The 19,203-nt window shown below is 45.2% G+C and overlaps 2 protein-coding genes across 4 annotated transcripts in view; both read left to right on the top strand.

Annotated features, from left to right (window-relative positions):
• The window catches only part of fgd (faciogenital dysplasia), a 78,379-nt gene extending 73,674 nt beyond the window's left edge, over window positions 1-4,705 (top strand). For both annotated transcript variants that reach the window (XM_057355923.1, XM_057355924.1), the window contains 2 exons: window positions 3,355-3,460; window positions 4,242-4,705. In XM_057355923.1, coding sequence (XP_057211906.1) covers window positions 3,355-3,435 — 81 coding nt within the window. In that variant the 3' untranslated portion in view covers window positions 3,436-3,460; window positions 4,242-4,705. The remainder of the gene's footprint in view (window positions 1-3,354; window positions 3,461-4,241) is intronic.
• Window positions 1-19,203, top strand: part of brpf1 (bromodomain and PHD finger containing, 1) — a 342,746-nt gene that overhangs the window by 311,509 nt on the left and 12,034 nt on the right. The gene's annotated exons all lie outside the window — the stretch shown is intronic.

Here is a 19,203-nt window from a genome sequence, read left to right as displayed (position 1 = left end):
TGACTTTCATGAAGGGGGAACATGCGAGTATTGACTGAGAAACGGCGATCTGCGGTCGGTAGGGGCTGAGACTTGTAACTTTTTTAAAACTCTTAACGAGGTTTAACATACCTAAAAAACGACCAGGTGAGCTCAAATTTCTGTCAAACCTTTGTTTAACTAAACCATAAGTTTTAGCTGTTGTTAAAATAGTGATGAACTTAGCTCACCAAATATTACTTTCCACCAGATCTATCAAGATCACATCCATGAAATTAGTTATTTAAAACATAATTTTCAGTCAGGGAATTAGTTAAGCTCAAAGGAAAATACGTATATCAATCATTAAATATACATATTTTACAGTTTCTGATTAGCAGTAGTGAATACAATATCGACTTGTATGTATTCGTCCAGCAAATGCATCAATGATATTATACACAACTCAACTTTATTTATATAGTGCTTTTTACAATTTTCATTGTTACAAAGCAGCTGTGCATAAGACATATTGACTATAAGCAAAACAATTAAAGGTGTACCTGTAAAACAAGAAAAAGTTGAAAACACAGAAGACAGACATACCCACATACAAAACACTCCACACACACAATATGCACACGTACTAACACACATAGACATAGACACACACACACGGACGCGCACACACACACACACACACACGCACACACACACACACACACACACACACACACGTACACAGACAAGTACGCGCACACACACAGACATTCACGCACACGCTCAGTGAGAGCACACATTTAAGATAAAGGAGAGAGAAGCACAGGTCAAATATAACAGACTATAAATTCCTATATGCAATGTTAATTAAGTAAAACTTTAAAATTCTAAAGCAGCCAGGCAAATAGTGCAAAAACAGTATGCAAATGGTGGCGAGGAACCCAAAACTCTTATCGAGAAAAAAAACCTCAGGAGAACCCAGGCCCAACCAGGGGATTCCAGTTCCCCTCTGGCAAAAGCTGTTACCTCTGCACAAGCTCCAGAGAGCTTGCACAACAAGGTGAAATAAAATAAATAAATTTACTAATAAGGTAAATTATAGTTTAAGATTATCATTAATAATCTAATAGCATTTGAAATTTTGTGGTGAAGACGTGTCAGGTGACCGCATCCTTCTTTATCCAGCTCTATCATCTCAGCTCTTGTCAGGTCACCGCTTCCCATTCTCCGCTCTACCATCAGGTCAGGCCATGAACTGCATCCTGCTCGCTGTGGTAACCTTGGAACAATGAGACAAGACTGGCTGAGAGTAGAGTACTGTTCTGCACTCTTTGATGCAACAAGTACATCAGTTGTGTTTTTGGTTCCGGTTGATCTAACTAATGCAGCCTAAACCCTCAGAGGATTTATATTATGGAAGTGTAGTGTATGCAAGATTAAAGAGATGCATCTTTAGTCTAGATTTAAACTGACAGAGTGTGTCTGCCTTTACCAAACAAGATTTAGAGCATATGTAGCATAGATCGAAAAACACAATTTGAAAACACAATTTAAGGGACCGAGTAAGTGAGCGTTGAGCACAGAAGACCCCTCATAAGTAAATATATGGTTGTTTTTTAAAACGTGTATACATGGTGAACATAATGCCGACTGCATAAACACAAACAAAACATGAAACACGAAACACAAACGTGCTAGGGAAACGCGGAGAGAGAGAGACAGAGAGACACACAGAGAGAGAGAGGGGGAGCGCAAGGCAACAAGGCAAGTAAAACATTTCTGAACACCAGTAAAATCACCTTTAACAAAGAGGCACAAACTTTAAATACAGCTATTCTATGCATATAGAATTGGATACTTGCAAACTCTGTGCTGAACAATGTCCCGTATCTGCGTGGAGATGGAAATCTCCCAATGATTTCAGAATGCAGTCCTGCTGAAGCTCTGAGTTTAGGGTCTGGCCCAGGTGTCCGAAGTTTGCAGGGCCTAAGCGGCCTCCCCAGCGGGGAGCCGTAAGCCCAGGTGTCTGTTGGATTCTCTATTGCCCAGAATGTATGGGTGATGGTGTTTTTAGGTGCATACATGCCCTGCCCCCAGGTGGCTTGCGGGCCAATGCCATGAGGGCAATAAGTGTGCCAGAGATAGTTCCTTTGTTTCTCATGCCGCCTTATATGCTGGTTTATAATAACTGAACTTAGCTATGGACATAGTACGATGCATGCTATAGTATTATAACATAGCTCATCAGATAGGGAATTAGGAGAGGAGTAGTTAAATAGTAAACATTCTATGCCTTGAACTGTGTTAAATTGTGAATCATCCCAATGTATGAAAACAACACAGCCTAAATCAAAACTTGCATCATTTCTGGTTACAGGTAACTTAAGATGGCAAGAGTGCCAACATACAACAAGGATATTTACATATATTTATAGAAAATGACAGTTTTGTGTAGTTTTGTCACAGAAATTCCTCTGGCTAGCATCAGATGGGGGGAAAAGGTACCCCAGAACTGTTTGTTTTCCTAAATTATTCAAAATATCTCATTTTGTGTTCAACAAAACAAAAGATACACAATAATTTATTTTCTACTATAGTCCCAGAACTGAAAATTGCTAACATTCTTCCAAATATATTTCTGTGTTCAATAGGACAGAGAAATTTATACAGGTTTGAAACGACCTGAGGGTGAGTAAATGATGACAGAATTTTCATTTTTGGGTGAACTATGCCTTTAACATCCAGTAGACCTCAATAACAACAGAGACCCTGTAGAATAGATTATTTTATTACAATATGAACTAAAAATAAACATTAATTAAATATAATTTAATTTGTTTTATTACATAGATCGATAAACAAACACAGACCAGAAGTTAACTTCGGGCCAGGTGTGTGCGTCCGATAAAACAGTCTACAGAGTCGGTTTTATTAGAGGACAGTCTCATACAATTTAAACTCAAGTGTGTGTGCGTGTGTGTGTGTGTGCGTGTGTGGGAAGGGTAAACCCTACGGTATGGGGACAAAATGTCCCCACAAAGATGGCAATATCCAAAATCCTTGTCCTTGTGGGGACATTTTTTGGTCCCCATGAGGAAACGAGATTAAAAATCATACAGAATTAATCTTTTTTGAAAATCAAAAAAAGCAGACAGTTGTGTGTGATTGTTAGGGCTAGGGGTAGGGTTAGGGAATATGATATACAGTTTGTACAGTATAAAAACCATTGCGTCTATGGAATGTCCCCATAAAACATGGAAACCCAACATGTGTGTGTGTGTGTGTGTGTGTGTGTGTGTGTGTGTGTGTGTGCGTGTGCGTGTGCGTGTGTGTGTGCGTGCGTGCGTGCGTGTGTGTGTGCGTGTGTGTGTGTGCGTGTGCGTGTGTGTGTTACAGAAACAACTGTTGGTTGCGCAGACCTCTCCACATCCAGGAAAAGGTGAAGAGTTGGATCAAGAACAGGACTGCCATCACTAAAGAATAACTTTTGGTTCTTAAACAGGTGTGTGTTTATGACCTGTGAGATTAGGGTCAGATGGATTTACATTACTTTGTACTGACCTCAGATAGACACTCTACTGTATACACTAGGGATGTGCATCTCCATAAATGAGGCCGATGCGATACACATTTCGATGCATAGTCAACGATACGGTACAATAAAGCACTTTATCGCTTTTGGACGCAGCCTGTGTGTATCTTTCAGGACACGCCTCGGTCTCCATAGTGTTGTGATTCGAGAAATCAACCTACATATAAAATAATAAAAGTATAGCACGTCTGCTAATAATTCTATATAAACAAATTGATTTTACAGAAGCAAATATGTAAAAAAAAACATGCATAGCGATGTAAATGGAAACTTGTAACCGATGCGCACTTTTTAAGTTGATGCATCACATCGTTACCTTTTATGCCGAGGCACTGATGCGAATCGATTAATCTTACCATCCCTAATCTACACATGAGATAAAGCTTTACCTGTGTTCTGCTTGTCTGTCTCTGGTTTAACATGAAAGCCTGATAAGTTGCTTTAATTGCCTTTACCATTGCATCACATTGTAATTATTCTTGACATTTAAACACATTGAAACTCACAAATTCATATTACTCCAGAAACTGCATTACTTAGAAAACATAGGTCTGGTATCACGATGCAAAAAAATTAATGGTTCCTGAAATTGGTTTTATTTTCTTCAAGTTAATTCCAATAACATTTTTATGAGAATTCACTGTTATGCTGCTTTGTAGTGATTCAGTCAAGTGTGATTTTCTTTCTGCAGGAACCTACCTGGTTATGATATCACATCAGTGACATCATCAGAAAACAAGAACAATCATTGGCTTGACTGATTTATGACCCATGAGACAAAAGACTGATTTATGGAATGGAGCATCTATGATTATAAAGGATGTTTAGCCAGCTTGAATGACACATCAAGAGCAAAGAAGCCTCTTTCCCTTGCCTCTGGCCCCAACCCTTTTATAAAGAATGCTTATTACTTGAAGATTACACACTTTTGTTCTCTTAATTTAAAAATACATTTTAAACACATTTCTCAATATTATCACTGCTCTTTTCACATAAGCACAGAGTGACCATTTTCTTAATGCTGTTTCCTGTAAGAACTGTTTGAACTATACTGGATGAAGATATTGTGAATGTTCATGAAATATGATTGTTTATTGTTGTAATTTTTCCCTTTTCAATGTTATATGAGTTTGTTACTTAAAGCATTAACTCGTTGTTCTTTTGTTGAGATGCACAGTCTTTCTTTTACCTCCTTTTGTAAAGACAAAATCCAAAACTAAACACAGAACTTAGGCAGAGGAATAAAGACCTAAAATTATACACCTAAAATGAAAGTAGTCTCAAATACAAAGCTCAAATTATCTTAATTATCTCAATTATTATCTCTCATGAGATTATATGAATAATAAGATATATTTTAGTTAAAAGCAGGCATAATACACTGTAGAAAATTTGCATGGCCAATTCTTAGCAGAAGCTTGCTTTCTTGTTTGTGATATTAGGGTGAATGTTAAGCAAGAGAGCAATTCAAATTCTGTTACCTTTTCATAAACTACCATTATTGCAGACAGATGCTTGTTTTAACATATTACTAAAAAAACCAATTTGGGTAACCCTGCTACATTAATTTTGTAAATGCTATATAGTATTGTAGTAATAAGAATATAATGTAAACAAAAACAGCACTTAGAATAATGGAAATAAAAGTGAGTCATAATGCACAGTACTATCATTGAATTTACCCAAAAGGATATTCATTAAATGATCTGAGTAAATATTGACAGAATTTGCATTGCTTTCAATGACTTTACCTACAGCAGTCTCATTGTACCTTGGTTTGAAATGCATTGTTTGTTTGTTTGTTTGTTTGTTTATTTAAAGTTTGACAAGACAGGATATTGCCACACAAGACCCTGAAATGAGTCAAACATATACATGCTACAAAACTAACATTTACTAATATACATGGCATAAAATAGTAATATACAAATGAAATAAATTACTATACAAGCAATAGTAAAATGTAGACTAAAAATATATAGTTATTTATACAACAGTTTTAGAGCACGACGAATAAAGGAGAGTTCATGTCGTTTAGTTTTAGTAACGTAAATTAGCAAATGTCCTGAGCTGCCAAAGAGAATAGGTAGGAGTTGGGGCCAGAGGGAGAAAACAATGCAGTGGTGATGAACTGTCCCTGAGTAATTTAGTTAAGGTACGTATAATGGCTTCATCACGCCTCTCACTCAATGTTGGAAAGGTTGAAGTCGGAATGCCTATGATACGACAGCATCGCTTTTGAATTCTCTCTAACTCCTCAGAGAGACCTTTAGGCAGTCCACCCCATACTGGGCTTGCATACTCCAGAACTGGCCGTATAAAAGTCAAATATATTTGCACTAAAACATCGCAGGGAAGACCTCCTTTCTTTGCAACAGAAATATAGTAAATTCTGGGGCGCACCTTCGAAATCATGTACATAATATGGGCGTCCCCAGACAAGTCAGATGATATTTGAACTCCAAGCAATTTAAAGGTAGAAACTCTACGAATTGCGTGTCCTGAGACAACAGAAGAAGGAGGGGAGGGAATGTTATCCTGTGGTCTGGCACTAATTACCATGTCCACAGTCTTAGCTCCATTCAGCGCCAATGTAAATTCCTGTCCCCATTCGACTACAGAATCCAAAGCCTTCTGAGTGAGTCCAGGTAGGGATCCAATTAGAAACTCAGTGATTGTCAGATTGTCAGCGTATTTTACAGGAATTACCGAGGTAGGCAGATGTGAATCCAAGCTGTTTATACAGATGACAAAAAGCAGAGGGGATAGAAGTCCCCACACACAGGAGCCCCACTTCACCTTCTGCTCTCTGTTATCCAAGTAACTCCTCACGATAAGCCAGAGTGGCCGTCTGACATGCAAGTCAGCTAAGGAATATAGCAGTCGACAATGATCAACAGTGTCAAAAGCTCGAGTGAAATCAACAAAAACAGTATGTATGTCCATTTTGGGGGAACTGTTAAGAGCTTCATGCCAGTGCTGCAAAACTTGAATCGGAGCAGTGTCCGTTGATCTATTCCTTATAAAGCCATGTTGTGATGGTTCAATCTTAGTAACTATCCTCTAGAATGGCATCTCTGAGGATTCCTTCAAAAACTTTTCCAACACAGCTGAGTAATGAGATCTGGCGATAATCTGCTGGAAAACAAGGCTTTGCCCTTTTGGAGACAGCTTTTACTATAGCCTCCTTCCATTGTTGTGGGATTTACTATAGCCTCCTTCCATGGATGTCTCATCATGGTGTTTCACAATTTCCATTAAAAACGACTGAAAGATTTAAGGATGTTCTCAACAGGAATGCGAAAAGGACGGAGAATTTGTATGTTCAGTGCCATGTTAAGACTTTGCGGGGCCCTGGGCTAACGCAGCATTGCCCCCCCCCACCCTTAAGATGGGTTTAAAAGCCACAGTAGTGGCAGGTTTCTTTGTATGCATTACGATGCGTTGCATGTTACTTGCTTATTGTGCTCAAAAGCATGATGTATGTAAATCTACGTGTCATAATATCAAGTAACTATGCTTCTAACCACAGCTCGAGATCTGTAGTTACAACCACGCAACTTTGCGATGCTGTTTACGAATGTTCGTTGGAACGATGGTTTGGGGAAACACTTGAATCGTTAAACTATGCTGGTACAGCGGAACTTGCGAGCATATGTGCTATGCTTTTGGGAATCATAATAATGACGCATCTACACAAAACTTTTTACTGCCCATAAGGATATGATCATGAGTTGTGAATTCATCTGCTCTTGTTTTCTTTACAAATGGTTGTAGTCCTGTATTCTTGGGTAGCAGACCCATCATCTCCAACTTGTCAAACTGTTCACGTACATTTTCCACGAAAGTTGCAAGTGACTGAAGCATTCACTAGATCCAAATCTACTTTTTAAAGAATGGTACTCGTTTTCTGAAAGTTTTGCAGGATCTTGTTCCATAATATGCATTAAAATGCAGTGTCAAGAAGAGAATGAGCTTCATAGCAGGGGTTTTGACTGTCATCTGGTAACAAGTTAAGCAAAACATCCATTAACCCCCCCCCTTCAGAGTGTCTATTTACACTGAGTACAAATAGCCCCCCCTGTTGGCAGAGACTATTTGCACTAGCTTGCACTAGTGCAAGAACGATGCCATTCAAACAGTGACTCCAGTGACGTATGGTGTAAAGTCTGTATTGCTTGGCACAGAAGACCAGTGTCACGAGACGTTCTTGGTCTTGTGGCAGAGTCGTGGCAAAGCCTTAGGTTTTATGTGAGAAAGCCATGAGTTGTTTATGTTTTTACATCTCATGTGCTTTCTCGTGTCTCGTCATTGGCCCCGCCCCTCTCGTTTCCTGTATTGCTTACCTTCCGTGTCTCATTACCCTCACCTGTCCCTCGTTATCTTCCTTTGTTTGTCTTTCCTATAAAATGCCCTCATGTCTCTTTGTCCTGGGCTCGTGGATTGTGTATATGTACGTGTACCTTGTGCGTCCTGTATGTTGCAGATGTCCTGCTCCTTACCTTGTCCATTGGCCTGTGAGTTTTGTGTTGTATCCTGCCGTGGTTTTGGTTAAGACGTTTGGTCGAGTTCCTTAGTTTGGCTTTTGCTGTTCTTGTTTTCTTGTTTTCCCCTCGTGGGAAGTCATTTGTTTCATGGTTTGTATGTTAGTTCTGTTCCTGTTTTACCGTTCCTGGGTTTTTGTTTTGTTTATTTAATAAAAGTATTTTGTTTAAGCCCTTCATCCCCGCTGCCTGCAATTGGGTTCTTCCCCTTTGAATAGTCCTGACAATTAGTGTATCTTAAAGGGGAACTCCGGCCAAAAATGAAAATTTTGCCATTAATTATTCACCCTCAAGTAGTTTAACATCTGTAGGACCTCCATTTTTCCCAAAAACGCAAATTGAGGTAGTTTTGGAAGCTTTCTGACTCCTCCTTAGATGCAACCCAACCAATCTTCAAAGCGCTCAAAGTGCGTAAAGACAACGTAAAATTGTCCAAACGACTCTGGTGGTTCAGTATACTGTATACATATAGTATGACCAGGATACTTTTTGTGTGCAAACAAACTAATGACTATATTCAAAAACTTCCTGATTTGAGGGTTTGTTTCCAGTGCGTGTTCCCGAGAGCCACACAACAGTGCATCCGGTGTCAGCATCGCTCGACGCATGCACGTTCTGACAGAGCCTGTGTGGTCAGAACGGGCATGCGTTGAGCAATGCTGACACCGGATGCAATGTCATGTGGCTTGTGTGTTTGGTTGCGTTGCAATCTATAGAGGAGTCAGAAAGCTTGCAAAACTACCTTAATTTGAGTTCTGGAGAAAAACGGAGGTCCGAGGGGTGTTAAACTACTTGAGGGTGAGTAATTAATGGCAGAATTTTCATTTTAGTTCCCCTTTAAGAAGATAGAGTTGAGGTCACCTGCAGGACAACCGGAGAATTGCACCTAAACTTAGAATGTGAATTATGTTTTTATTTATTTATTATATTTATATTTATTGTTTGTTTAAATTTCTTAAATTACTAAACTTAATAAATTAAAAATACAGTACAATAAAAATTTAACGACTGAACATACATAATAAAGTACAGAATAAAGAATGTATATATGTACACTCACCTAAAGGATTATTAGGAACACCATACTAATACGGTGTTTGACCCCCTTTCGCCTTCAGAACTGCCTTAATTCTACGTGGCATTGATTCAACAAGGTGCTGAAAGCATTCTTTAGAAATGTTGGCCCATATTGATAGGATAGCATCTTGCAGTTGATGGAGATTTGTGGGATGCACATCCAGGGCACGAAGCTCCCGTTCCACCACATCCCAAAGATGTTCTATCGGGTTGAGATCTGGTGACTGTGGGGGCCATTCTAGTACAGTGAACTCATTGTCATGTTCAAGAAACCAATTTGAAATGATTCGAGCTTTGTGACATGGTGCATTATCCTGCTGGAAGTAGCCATTAGAGGATGGGTACATGGTGGTCATAAAGGGATGGACATGGTCAGAAACAATGCTCAGGTAGGCCGTGGCATTTAAACGATGCCCAATTGGCACTAAGGGGCCTAAAGTGTGCCAAGAAAACATCCCCCACACCATTACACCACCACCACCAGCCTGCACAGTGGTAACAAGGCATGATGGATCCATGTTCTCATTCTGTTTACGCCAAATTCTGACTCTACCATTTGAATGTCTCAACAGAAATCGAGACTCATCAGACCAGGCAACATTTTTCCAGTCTTCAACTGTCCAATTTTGGTGAGCTCGTGCAAATTGTAGCCTCTTTTTCCTATTTGTAGTGGAGATGAGTGGTACCCGGTGGGGTCTTCTGCTGTTGTAGCCCATCTGCCTCAAGGTTGTGCGTGTTGTGGCTTCACAAATGCTTTGCTGCATACCTCGGTTGTAACGAGTGGTTATTTCAGTCAAAGTTGCTCTTCTATCAGCTTGAATCAGTCGGCCCATTCTCCTCTGACCTCTAGCATCAACAAGGCATTTTCGCCCACAGGACTGCCGCATACTGGATGTTTTTCCCTTTTCACACCATTCTTTGTAAACCCTAGAAATGGTTGTGCGTGAAAATCCCAGTAACTGAGCAGATTGTGAAATACTCAGACCGGCCCGTCTGGCACCAACAACCATGCCACGCTCAAAATTGCTTAAATCACCTTTCTTTCCCATTCTGACATTCAGTTTGGAGTTCAGGAGATTGTCTTGACCAGGACCACACCCCTAAATGCATTGAAGCAACTGCCATGTGATTGGTTGATTAGATAATTGCATTAATGAGAAATTGAACAGGTGTTCCTAATAATCCTTTAGGTGAGTGTATATATGGGCAATTTATTGGTTCTAACAAAGGCTGTATGGTTGTTTCAGCTATGCTGTTTGAAAGTTACTTTCAAATTTCACTTTCAACTTTTTTCATTTTATTTTTTTCCTAGAACGTGCAAAATACTTTGAGTCCCGTATGTGCTGGAGCAAGTATGTATCGGCTGGGATGGAGAGCTCGCTACCATGCTCCTGGGCCGAGGTGGGGTGGCGGCCGTCCGGGAGGGAGTGGAGGAGTCCTCGCCATTGGCCGTGGGCCGGAGCCTGCTGCCGTCCGCCATGAAGGGGATTTTTTTTCTGTTTTCCTCTCTCCCCTCTATCGTCGCTGTCGCTCCGTGTGCTTCCATCTCCTTTTCTCTCGTCTCGTCTGTCCATACCCCCAGGCTGTAGCCGCAGAGACTGCCCCCGGGACGAGAGCCGTGAAAGAACGAAGCAAGGCCAGTGGCGCGAGTGATAATGCGTGTCAGCTGTGCGTTACACCAGTCTCGCATCTCTCACGGAGGAGCTCCTGAAGCATAAGAGGAGGAGCGACAGGAAGGCACGATGAGAGAGGACCAGGCCTGGACATTATGTGTTTTAGTTATGTTTGTGTAGCCGGCAGTCGACCGTGAGGTGGCTGCCGGCCTTTTACTTTGGTTTTGTTGATTGTTTAATGTATTAAAAAGTTTATTTAACGTTCGCCGGTTCCCGCCTCCTTCCTTCCCTACTTTGAACTGTGTTACATACACCTTGAAGTGTACTTACAAATGTAAACTATCGGTATAACGTCTCGGTTACATTTGTAACCTCGGTTCCCTGATGGAGGGAACGAGACGTTGTGTCGAACCGACAGATGGGGTTCGTCCTTGAGAACCAATCGCTTCCGACTTCTCTAGAAAAGGCCAATGAAAATTGGCGAATGAAATTTGCATGCTGGACTCCGCCCCCGGATATATCCGGGTATAAAAGGGAGACGGCATGCCTCATTCATTCACCTTAGTTCTGAGGAGCCTGAGACCTCTCACGACTGCTGCAGTGGACAGCACGTGTTGTGGCAAGAGGACACAACGTCTCGTTCCCTCCATCAGGGATCCGAGGTTACAAACGTAACCGAGACGTTCCCTTTCTGTCGGTCTCTCGACGTTGTGTCGAACCGACAGATGGGGTTCCAATGGAAAACGCCATAACACGGTGCCCTGTCACAATCTCAACGAAGCGACGGTGACAGGCCTGGGCGTGTCAGCCGTCAACGCTACCGCGAAATTGTAACCTACCAGTGGGTAGGTAGGGGGTCCCAGAGCTTTCTTGAAAGGTGGGAAGGCCCCTACCTTCGGCCTCACAGGCGGCGGCCTTGTTTCTCTAACAGCGAGAAGCCGCCCGGAACCGTAAGGCACTGGGTAAGCGCTACTTCCTCAAGTGGGGGATGCGCTACAGAGACCACTTCCTACCGCAGGGAGGAGAATAGTGGAGATACCAACATGGTCTCACCGATAGGGAAGAACTCATGGGAAGAAAGTGCGGACTGAAGGAGTTAACCGCGAGGTGGAGGTCCACCTAAGGAGGTCATGGGTTACCAAGGTGGGAACCAGCATGAGGATACATCAGACGGAACCGCCCTGCTGGTAGGTTGCAACGTCTGGTAGCACTAGGTCCGGTTAGAGCATGTTGCGAATAACTCAGGTGATATCCGGCCTAAGGGGCAGGGCTGCTCTGCCCAGCCCGCCCACAGGAGGTGCTTACTAGTGATGGATGGAGTGCCTGTTCTTCACCCAGTGGGGGAAGAAGGGAGGCTAGTTAGTACGCTGACCCCCTTAGGAGAAAGGGGGGTGAAGGTACTGACACAGGCATACACCCTACCGGTCGCCGGTTTTGCCTGATGCCCGCAAGACTCGAGCTGACTGGTTTTACGCGGAGGCTGTAGGACCTCGCAAAGGTGATGGGTGTAGCCCAACCCGCAGCTCTGCAAATGTCTGCCAGAGAGGCGCCTCAAGCCAGTGCCCACGAGGAGGCTGTACTCCGTGTGGAGAGAGCTCTCACCCAGTGGGCGTAGGCGATCTTAGGACAGGTACGCCATCGACGACGCCCATGATCCAGTGCGTCAATCTCTGTTTGAGACAGCCCTCCCTGCTGATCTCCAAAACAGACAAAGAGCTGCTCAGAGCTACTGTGGCTCTGCGTGCGGTCCAAGCAGAGGCGCAATGCGCGTACTGGACACAACACGTATGAGGTTGGGTCTTCCTCCCCGGTGGGGAGCGCCTGTAAGTTCACCACCTGGTGTCTCGGGGGAGTGGTGGGAACTTTGGGCACGTAGCCGGGCCGGGGTCTCAGGATAGCGTGAGAATAACAGGGCCCGAGTTCTAGGCAATCTGTGGACACGGAGAATGCTTGTAGGTCCGCTACCCTCTTGAGCGTCCTCCCGAGAGCCGTCTTCATCGTGAAGTGAGAAAGAGCGGCATCTCTGAGGGGCTCCAGGACCGCATCAAGGTCGTAAGAGGGTATGGAGCGTGGGTGATGTCCTTCCCGCGCCCCTAAGAACCAAATGATCAGGTTGTGCTGTCCTAGAGACTACCAGCAACTGAGTCGTGATGAGCGGCAACAGCGGCTACATACACGTTCAGTGTGGAAGGGGAGAGATTATTCTCGAGTCTCTGGAAGGACCGCATCCACTTGATCAAGCAACTCCGCGGGTCTTCTCTCGAGAAGAGCACCAGGATGAGAAGAGGCACCACTAGGCGTATCGTCACCTAGTGGCCAGGGCCCTAGCCTGAGTAGTGGTCTAAACCGCCGCAGGGGTTAGGCCACTCAGAATCTCCTCACTCCATCCAGGGGCCAGACATGGAGGTTCCAGAGGTCTAGCCCGTGATGCCATAACGTGCCCTTCCCCTGGGAAAGCAGGTCCTTCGTCAGGGGAATCGGCCAGGGGGGAGCTGTCGTCAAGAGCATTAGCTCCGAGAACCAAGTCCGGTTGGGCCAGTATGGCGCAACTAGTACACTTGATGCTCCTCTTCCCTGACCTTGCACAGGGTCTGTGCAGTGAGGCTCACTGGGGGAAGACGTACTTCCGCTTGTTCCACGGCCAGCTGTGCGCTAGAGCCTCCGTGCCGAGGCAGGGAGTACCTTAGCGGCAATGGGTGGTGTCCAGGGAGGCGAAGGGGTCTACCTGAGCCCGCCCTGACTGTCCCAATGAGCTGGCTACGCGGGGGTGGAGTCGCCACTCTCCGCGAGGCGTAACTGACGAGAGAGCACATCGGCTGTCTGGTTCAGGTCACCTGGGATATGTGTGGCCCTGCGGACTCCACAGGAGGAGGCGTCGGGCGAGTCGTGTTAGATGCCATAAGCAAACGCCACCCTGGCGGTTAAAAACGCTACGGCAGTTGTGCAGTCAGACCGGACCAGCACGTGCTCATTCTGCACAAGAGGTTGTAACCCCTTCAGTGCGGGTAGCACATCCAACAACTCTAGGCAATTGAATGCCTGCGCAGGCGGGGGCCCGTCCATCGCCCTGACACTGCGTGCCCGTTGCACACGGCACCCCAACCCTGCGGGGAGGCGTCTGCCTGACGTGTCTCGCCTGCCCGAGAGGGACCCCCGTCCGTATAAAAGGTCATTGAAGACCAAGGGGTTAGGGTGCGTCGGCAGAAAAGCGTAATCACCATCCACCTGCTGCCGGTGTGCCACACTCTCCAGGGAACTCGACTCTGTAGCCAGTGTTGGAGCGGTCTCATGTGCATCAACCTGAGGGGTATCACCACCGTCGAGGATGCCATGTACCCAGGAGCCTCCTCCGCTGACTGCTTGAAAAATTCCAGGCAGTTCAACACTGACTGAGCGCATCGCGCTGTAATGGAGACAGAGTTGAGTTCCATACCAAAAAAGAGTATGCTCTGCACAGAGGAGAGCTTGCTCCTTTTCGGTTGACCTGTGGTCCCAATCGATCTAGGTGCCGAAGCATAGGTCCCTGTGTGTACATAACAGATCTCACGAGTGTGTCAAATGAGCCAGTCGTCGAGATAGTTTAGTACCCGCACACCTCTCTCCCTGAGGGGAGTGAGGGCGGCTTCCACGATCTTCGTGAAGACTCGTGGGGACAGGGACAGACCGAAGGGGAGGACTCTGTACTAATATGCCTGACCCTCGAAAGCGAACCGTAGGAACGGGCGATGACGAGGGAGAAGAGACATGAGAGTAAGCGTCCTTCAGGTCGATTGCCATGAATCCATCTTGACATCTTGACATCTGACAGATGCCAGGATGCGCTTCTGCGTGAGCATCCTGAACGGCAGCTTGAGTAGGTGCCTGTTCAGGGTACGCAGATCTAGCGACCCCCGCTCTTTTGGGGACGATGAAGTACGGGCTGTAAAACCCGTTGAACATCTCGGCTAGAGGGAGTGGATCGCGTAGCCGAGACGGACCGTATCCCGTAGTCACCGTGACGGTTTGGGAAGCTCTTGTCAGGCTCCCAGGGACCGACAGGGAGGCTAGGGGTACGTTCTGCTTCATCGACCTCCCGGGGGTGGTTTGATGGCTGGCAGTACGGATCCCTCGCCGTGGGGGGGGACCCCCGGGGAGGAGATCGGCTCTGCAGTTTTACCTGTCTGGCGAAGATGTAGCACAACGCACCATCGAATGAGAGTGCTTAGGCTGATGATTATCCTCGACATTGGGTCTTGCCGCAACGTCGAGTTGCCGAACACCGTCGTGTAGAGGGTGAGAGCGGCTGTGATAATACCCAGACGATGATGTGGCACAAAGCACCGTCGATTGAGAGTGCTTAGGCTGCTGATTATCCTCGACATTGGGTCTTGCCGCAACGTCGAGTTGCCGAACACCGTCGTGTAGAGGGTGAGAGCGGCTGTGATAATACCCAGACGATGATGTGGCACAAAGCACCGTCGATTGAGAGTGCTTAGGCTGCTGATTATCCTCGACATTGGGTCTTCGCCGTGACGCAACGTCGAGTTGCCGAACACCGTCGTGTAGAGTGTGAGAGCGGCTGATATAAACGCCAAGAGGGAGAAAAACTTTAGAAAGGTATTCTCGAACTCCCTGGGGTCTTCCCATGAGGGCCGCATTGGCTTTCGCCGCGGCTGCTGATGGGGTGGTGGTCTCCTCTTCGATGTCTCGAAGAGGACCAGGGCTGCTGGGAAGCAGACGGTGCACGGGATCTCGGCAGCCAGAGGGCGGTCGAGTCGCGGCTGGGGAGGACATACGTGATATCCTCTATCTGCTCCCTAACTGTCGAACCCGACATTATCACCAAACAGCCCCCCCTTGCGAGATGGGTGCATCGAGAAAGCGGACTTTCTCAGAGTTACTCACCTGTGCAAGGTTCAGCCAGAGGTGTCTCTCCTGGACCATAAGTTAGGGGCAGTTGTGAGTCTAATGTTAGAGAGTCGGACTCATGACCAGAAGGTTGCCGGTTCGTTCGGGCGCGGGTAACTAGGTAACAACTGAGGTGCCCTTGAGCAAGGCACCTTACCCCTACTTGCTCCCCGGGCGCTGCAGTGATAGCTGCCCACTGCTCCGGGGGGTGTCCAGGGCGTGTGTTCACTACTCTCTGGATGGGTTAAATGCAGAGGTCACATTTCGTTGCCTTGTACTTGTACATGTGCAATGACAATAAAGTTGAATCTAAATCTAAATCTCATCTAAGTATGTCAGCATTCCGGCCCGAACACCAGAGGCCGACACAATCAACCGGGTTGTTCCGCCCAGAGCGATGTCGTGAAGCCCGATTCCTAGAGCATAAAGCTGCTCGAATTCTACCCTAGAGATCCCTCCGCGTATTTGGCCTGCCAGTAAGACCATAGCATAGTGAGAGTGACAGTGGACAAGCTGAGAGCCCTCAGCAGGAGTAAGCTTCTCGACACACATCAGATGCCGAAAAGACCGTACATGCTTGGACCGGAGAGTTAGTCGAAGCCCCGGAGGACATTTCATCAGTAATCCTTCTGAACGCTTCTCCTCACGCATCGAAAAAAGACAGTATCTAATGATTGAGAACTATTCTGACAGTACCGCGCCGAAGGAGCTTGCCAATGTACCCGTTAGCTATGTTCTCATGCTAGCTTCTGCGAGGGTTGAAACACGCGAAGCTGAGCCTTGTCGTATACGCGCTGTAGAGTAGACACGCTACTCTCAAGCCCGAAGAACCGTGTATCCAGCCGCGAGCGTTGGGAGAGGCAGTGCGGCGCACCGCAACCCAAAGCCGGCGGCACCGGGAAAGCATGGCTGACATTTCGACATCCGCTTCTTCCTGATCTCGACCCCCCGAGGGAGGGAGCTTCAAGGAATTGTCGGAGTCTGATGCCAGTAAGTCACCCTCCGATGCTGCAACAGACACCTCATCATCACGTACCGTGTCCGATACGTAATTGAGGAATAAGACGGCGGACCGTCTTATGGGGAATGGTCAGACGAGGGCCAAAAAGACGATGGCGAGCAAGACGGTAACGCGTAGCCATGTGCGCTGACGCAACGAAGCCGATTATCAGTCTCATCTACTCAACTCAACTCAACTCAATTTTATTTAAATAGCGCTTTTACAATTTCCATTGTTACAAAGCAGCTGCACATGAGACACATTGACTACAAGCAAAACAATCAAAGTTGTACCTGCAAACACAAGAAAAGGTTGAAACACAGAAGACAGACACACCCACACACAAAACACTCCACACACACAACACGCACACGCACCAACACACACAGACACAGAGACACACGGATGCGCACGCACACACACACACACACACACACACACACGTACGTACACAGACAAGTACGCACACACACACACACACACACACACGCTCAGTGAGAGCACACATTTAGGAAGCACAGGTCAAATATAACAGATAATAAATTCCTATATGCAATATTAATTAAGTAAAACTTTAAGATTCTAAAGCAGCCCCCCCGGTCAGGCAGATAGTGCAAAAACAGTATGCAAACGGTGGCGAGGAACCCAAAACTCTAATCGAGAAAAAAAACCTCAGGAGAACCCAGGCCCAACCAGGGGATTCCAGTTCCCCTCTGGCAAAAGCTGCTGCCTCTGCACAAGCTCCAGAGAACTTGCACAACAAGGCTAAATCAAATAAATAAACTTACTAATAAGGTCAATTATAATTTAAGATTATCAATAATAATCTAATAGCATTTTAAATGTTGTGGTGAGGACGTGTCAGGTGACCGCGTTCTTCTTTATCCAGCTCTATCATCTCAGCTCTTGTCAGGTCGCCGCTTCCCATTCTCCGCTCTACCATCAGGTCAGGCCATGAAGACGTGTCAGGTGACCGCGTCCTTCTTTATCCAGCTCTATCATCTCAGCTCTTGTCAGGTCGCCGCTTCCCATTCTCCGCTATGGCCATGAACTGCATCCTGCTCACTGTGGTAACCTTGGAACAATGAGACAAGACTGGCTGAGAGTAGAGTACTGTTCTGCACTCTTTGATGCAACAAGTACATCAGTTGTGTTTTTGCTTCCGGTTGATCTAACTAATGCAGCCTAAACCCTCAGAGGATTTATATTATGGAAGTGTAGTGTATGCAAGATTAAAAAGATGCGTCTTTAGTCTAGATTTAAACTGACAGAGTGTGTCTGCCTCCCGGACAGTGCAGGGAAGACTATTCCAAAGTTTAGGCGCTAGATAGGAGAAGGATCTACCACCTGCACTTGATTTTGAAATTCTAGGTATTACCAACTGACAGGATGCCTGAGAGTGGAATGCACGTGAAGGACTGTAATACAAAAGGAGTTCATTCAAGTAATGAGGAGCTAAACCATGTAGGGCTTTATAGGTAATAAGCAAGATTTTAAAGTTAACACGATGCTTTATAGGTAACCAGTGCAAGGTTGACAGAACCGGGCTAATATGTTCATACTTTTTTGTACGTGTAAGAACTCGAGCTGCCGCGTTTTTTGACCAGTTGGAGTTTTTGTAATAAACCTGCAGGGCAACCACCTAACAGTGCATTACAGAAATCTAGTCTTGATGTCATGAATGCATGAATTAACTTCTCTGCATCTGACATTGACAGCATATGACGTAGTTTAGATATATTCTTAAGATGGAAAAACGCAATTTTACAGGTGTTGGCGACGTGGCTCTCAAATGACAGATTACTATCGAATAGAACGCCAAGATTCTTTGCTGACGACGAGAGTTTTATGGAACATCCGTCAATAGTTAAGCAGTATTCTTGGTTGTTAATTATAGCAGTTTTCAGTCCAATAAGTAACACTTCTGTTTTGTCCGAGTTCAGTAATAAAAAGTTGTTACTCATAAAGTTTTTTATATCGACTATGCATTCCAGTATTCGATGGAACTGCTGTGTTTCATGAGGCTTCGAGGAAATATAAAGTTGAGTATCATCAGCATAACAGTGAAAGCTAACTCCGTGTAGCTTTATTATATCTCCTAGAGGTAGCATGTATAATGCGAAGAGCAGAGGCCCTAAGACTGAGCCCTGTGGTACACCGTACTGGACTTGCGATTTGCGTGACACCTCATTGTTTATTGCTACAAATTGAAAACGGTCGGATAAATAAGATTTAAACCATTTCAAATCTATTCCTTTAATGCCGACGTAATTTTCGAGTCTATGTAGGAGTGTGCTGTGGTCAATGGTATCGAATGCAGCACTTAGGTCTAGCAGCACCAATAACGAGATACAACCTTGGTCAGACGCCAATAGCAGATCATTTCAGATCATCATCATTAACTCTGATCAAAGCAGTTTCTGTACTGTGACATGCTCTAAATCCAGACTGGAATTCTTCATTGATGTCATTCCTTTGGAGGAAGGAGCATAATTGAGTTGAAACTACTTTTTCCAGAACTTTAGATATGAA

The sequence above is a fragment of the Triplophysa rosa genome, linkage group LG17 (genome assembly GCF_024868665.1).
Source record: "Triplophysa rosa linkage group LG17, Trosa_1v2, whole genome shotgun sequence".
NCBI lineage: Eukaryota > Metazoa > Chordata > Actinopteri > Cypriniformes > Nemacheilidae > Triplophysa > Triplophysa rosa.
Note: the sequence above shows the minus strand (reverse complement) of the source record. Positions and strands in the feature narration are given on the sequence as shown.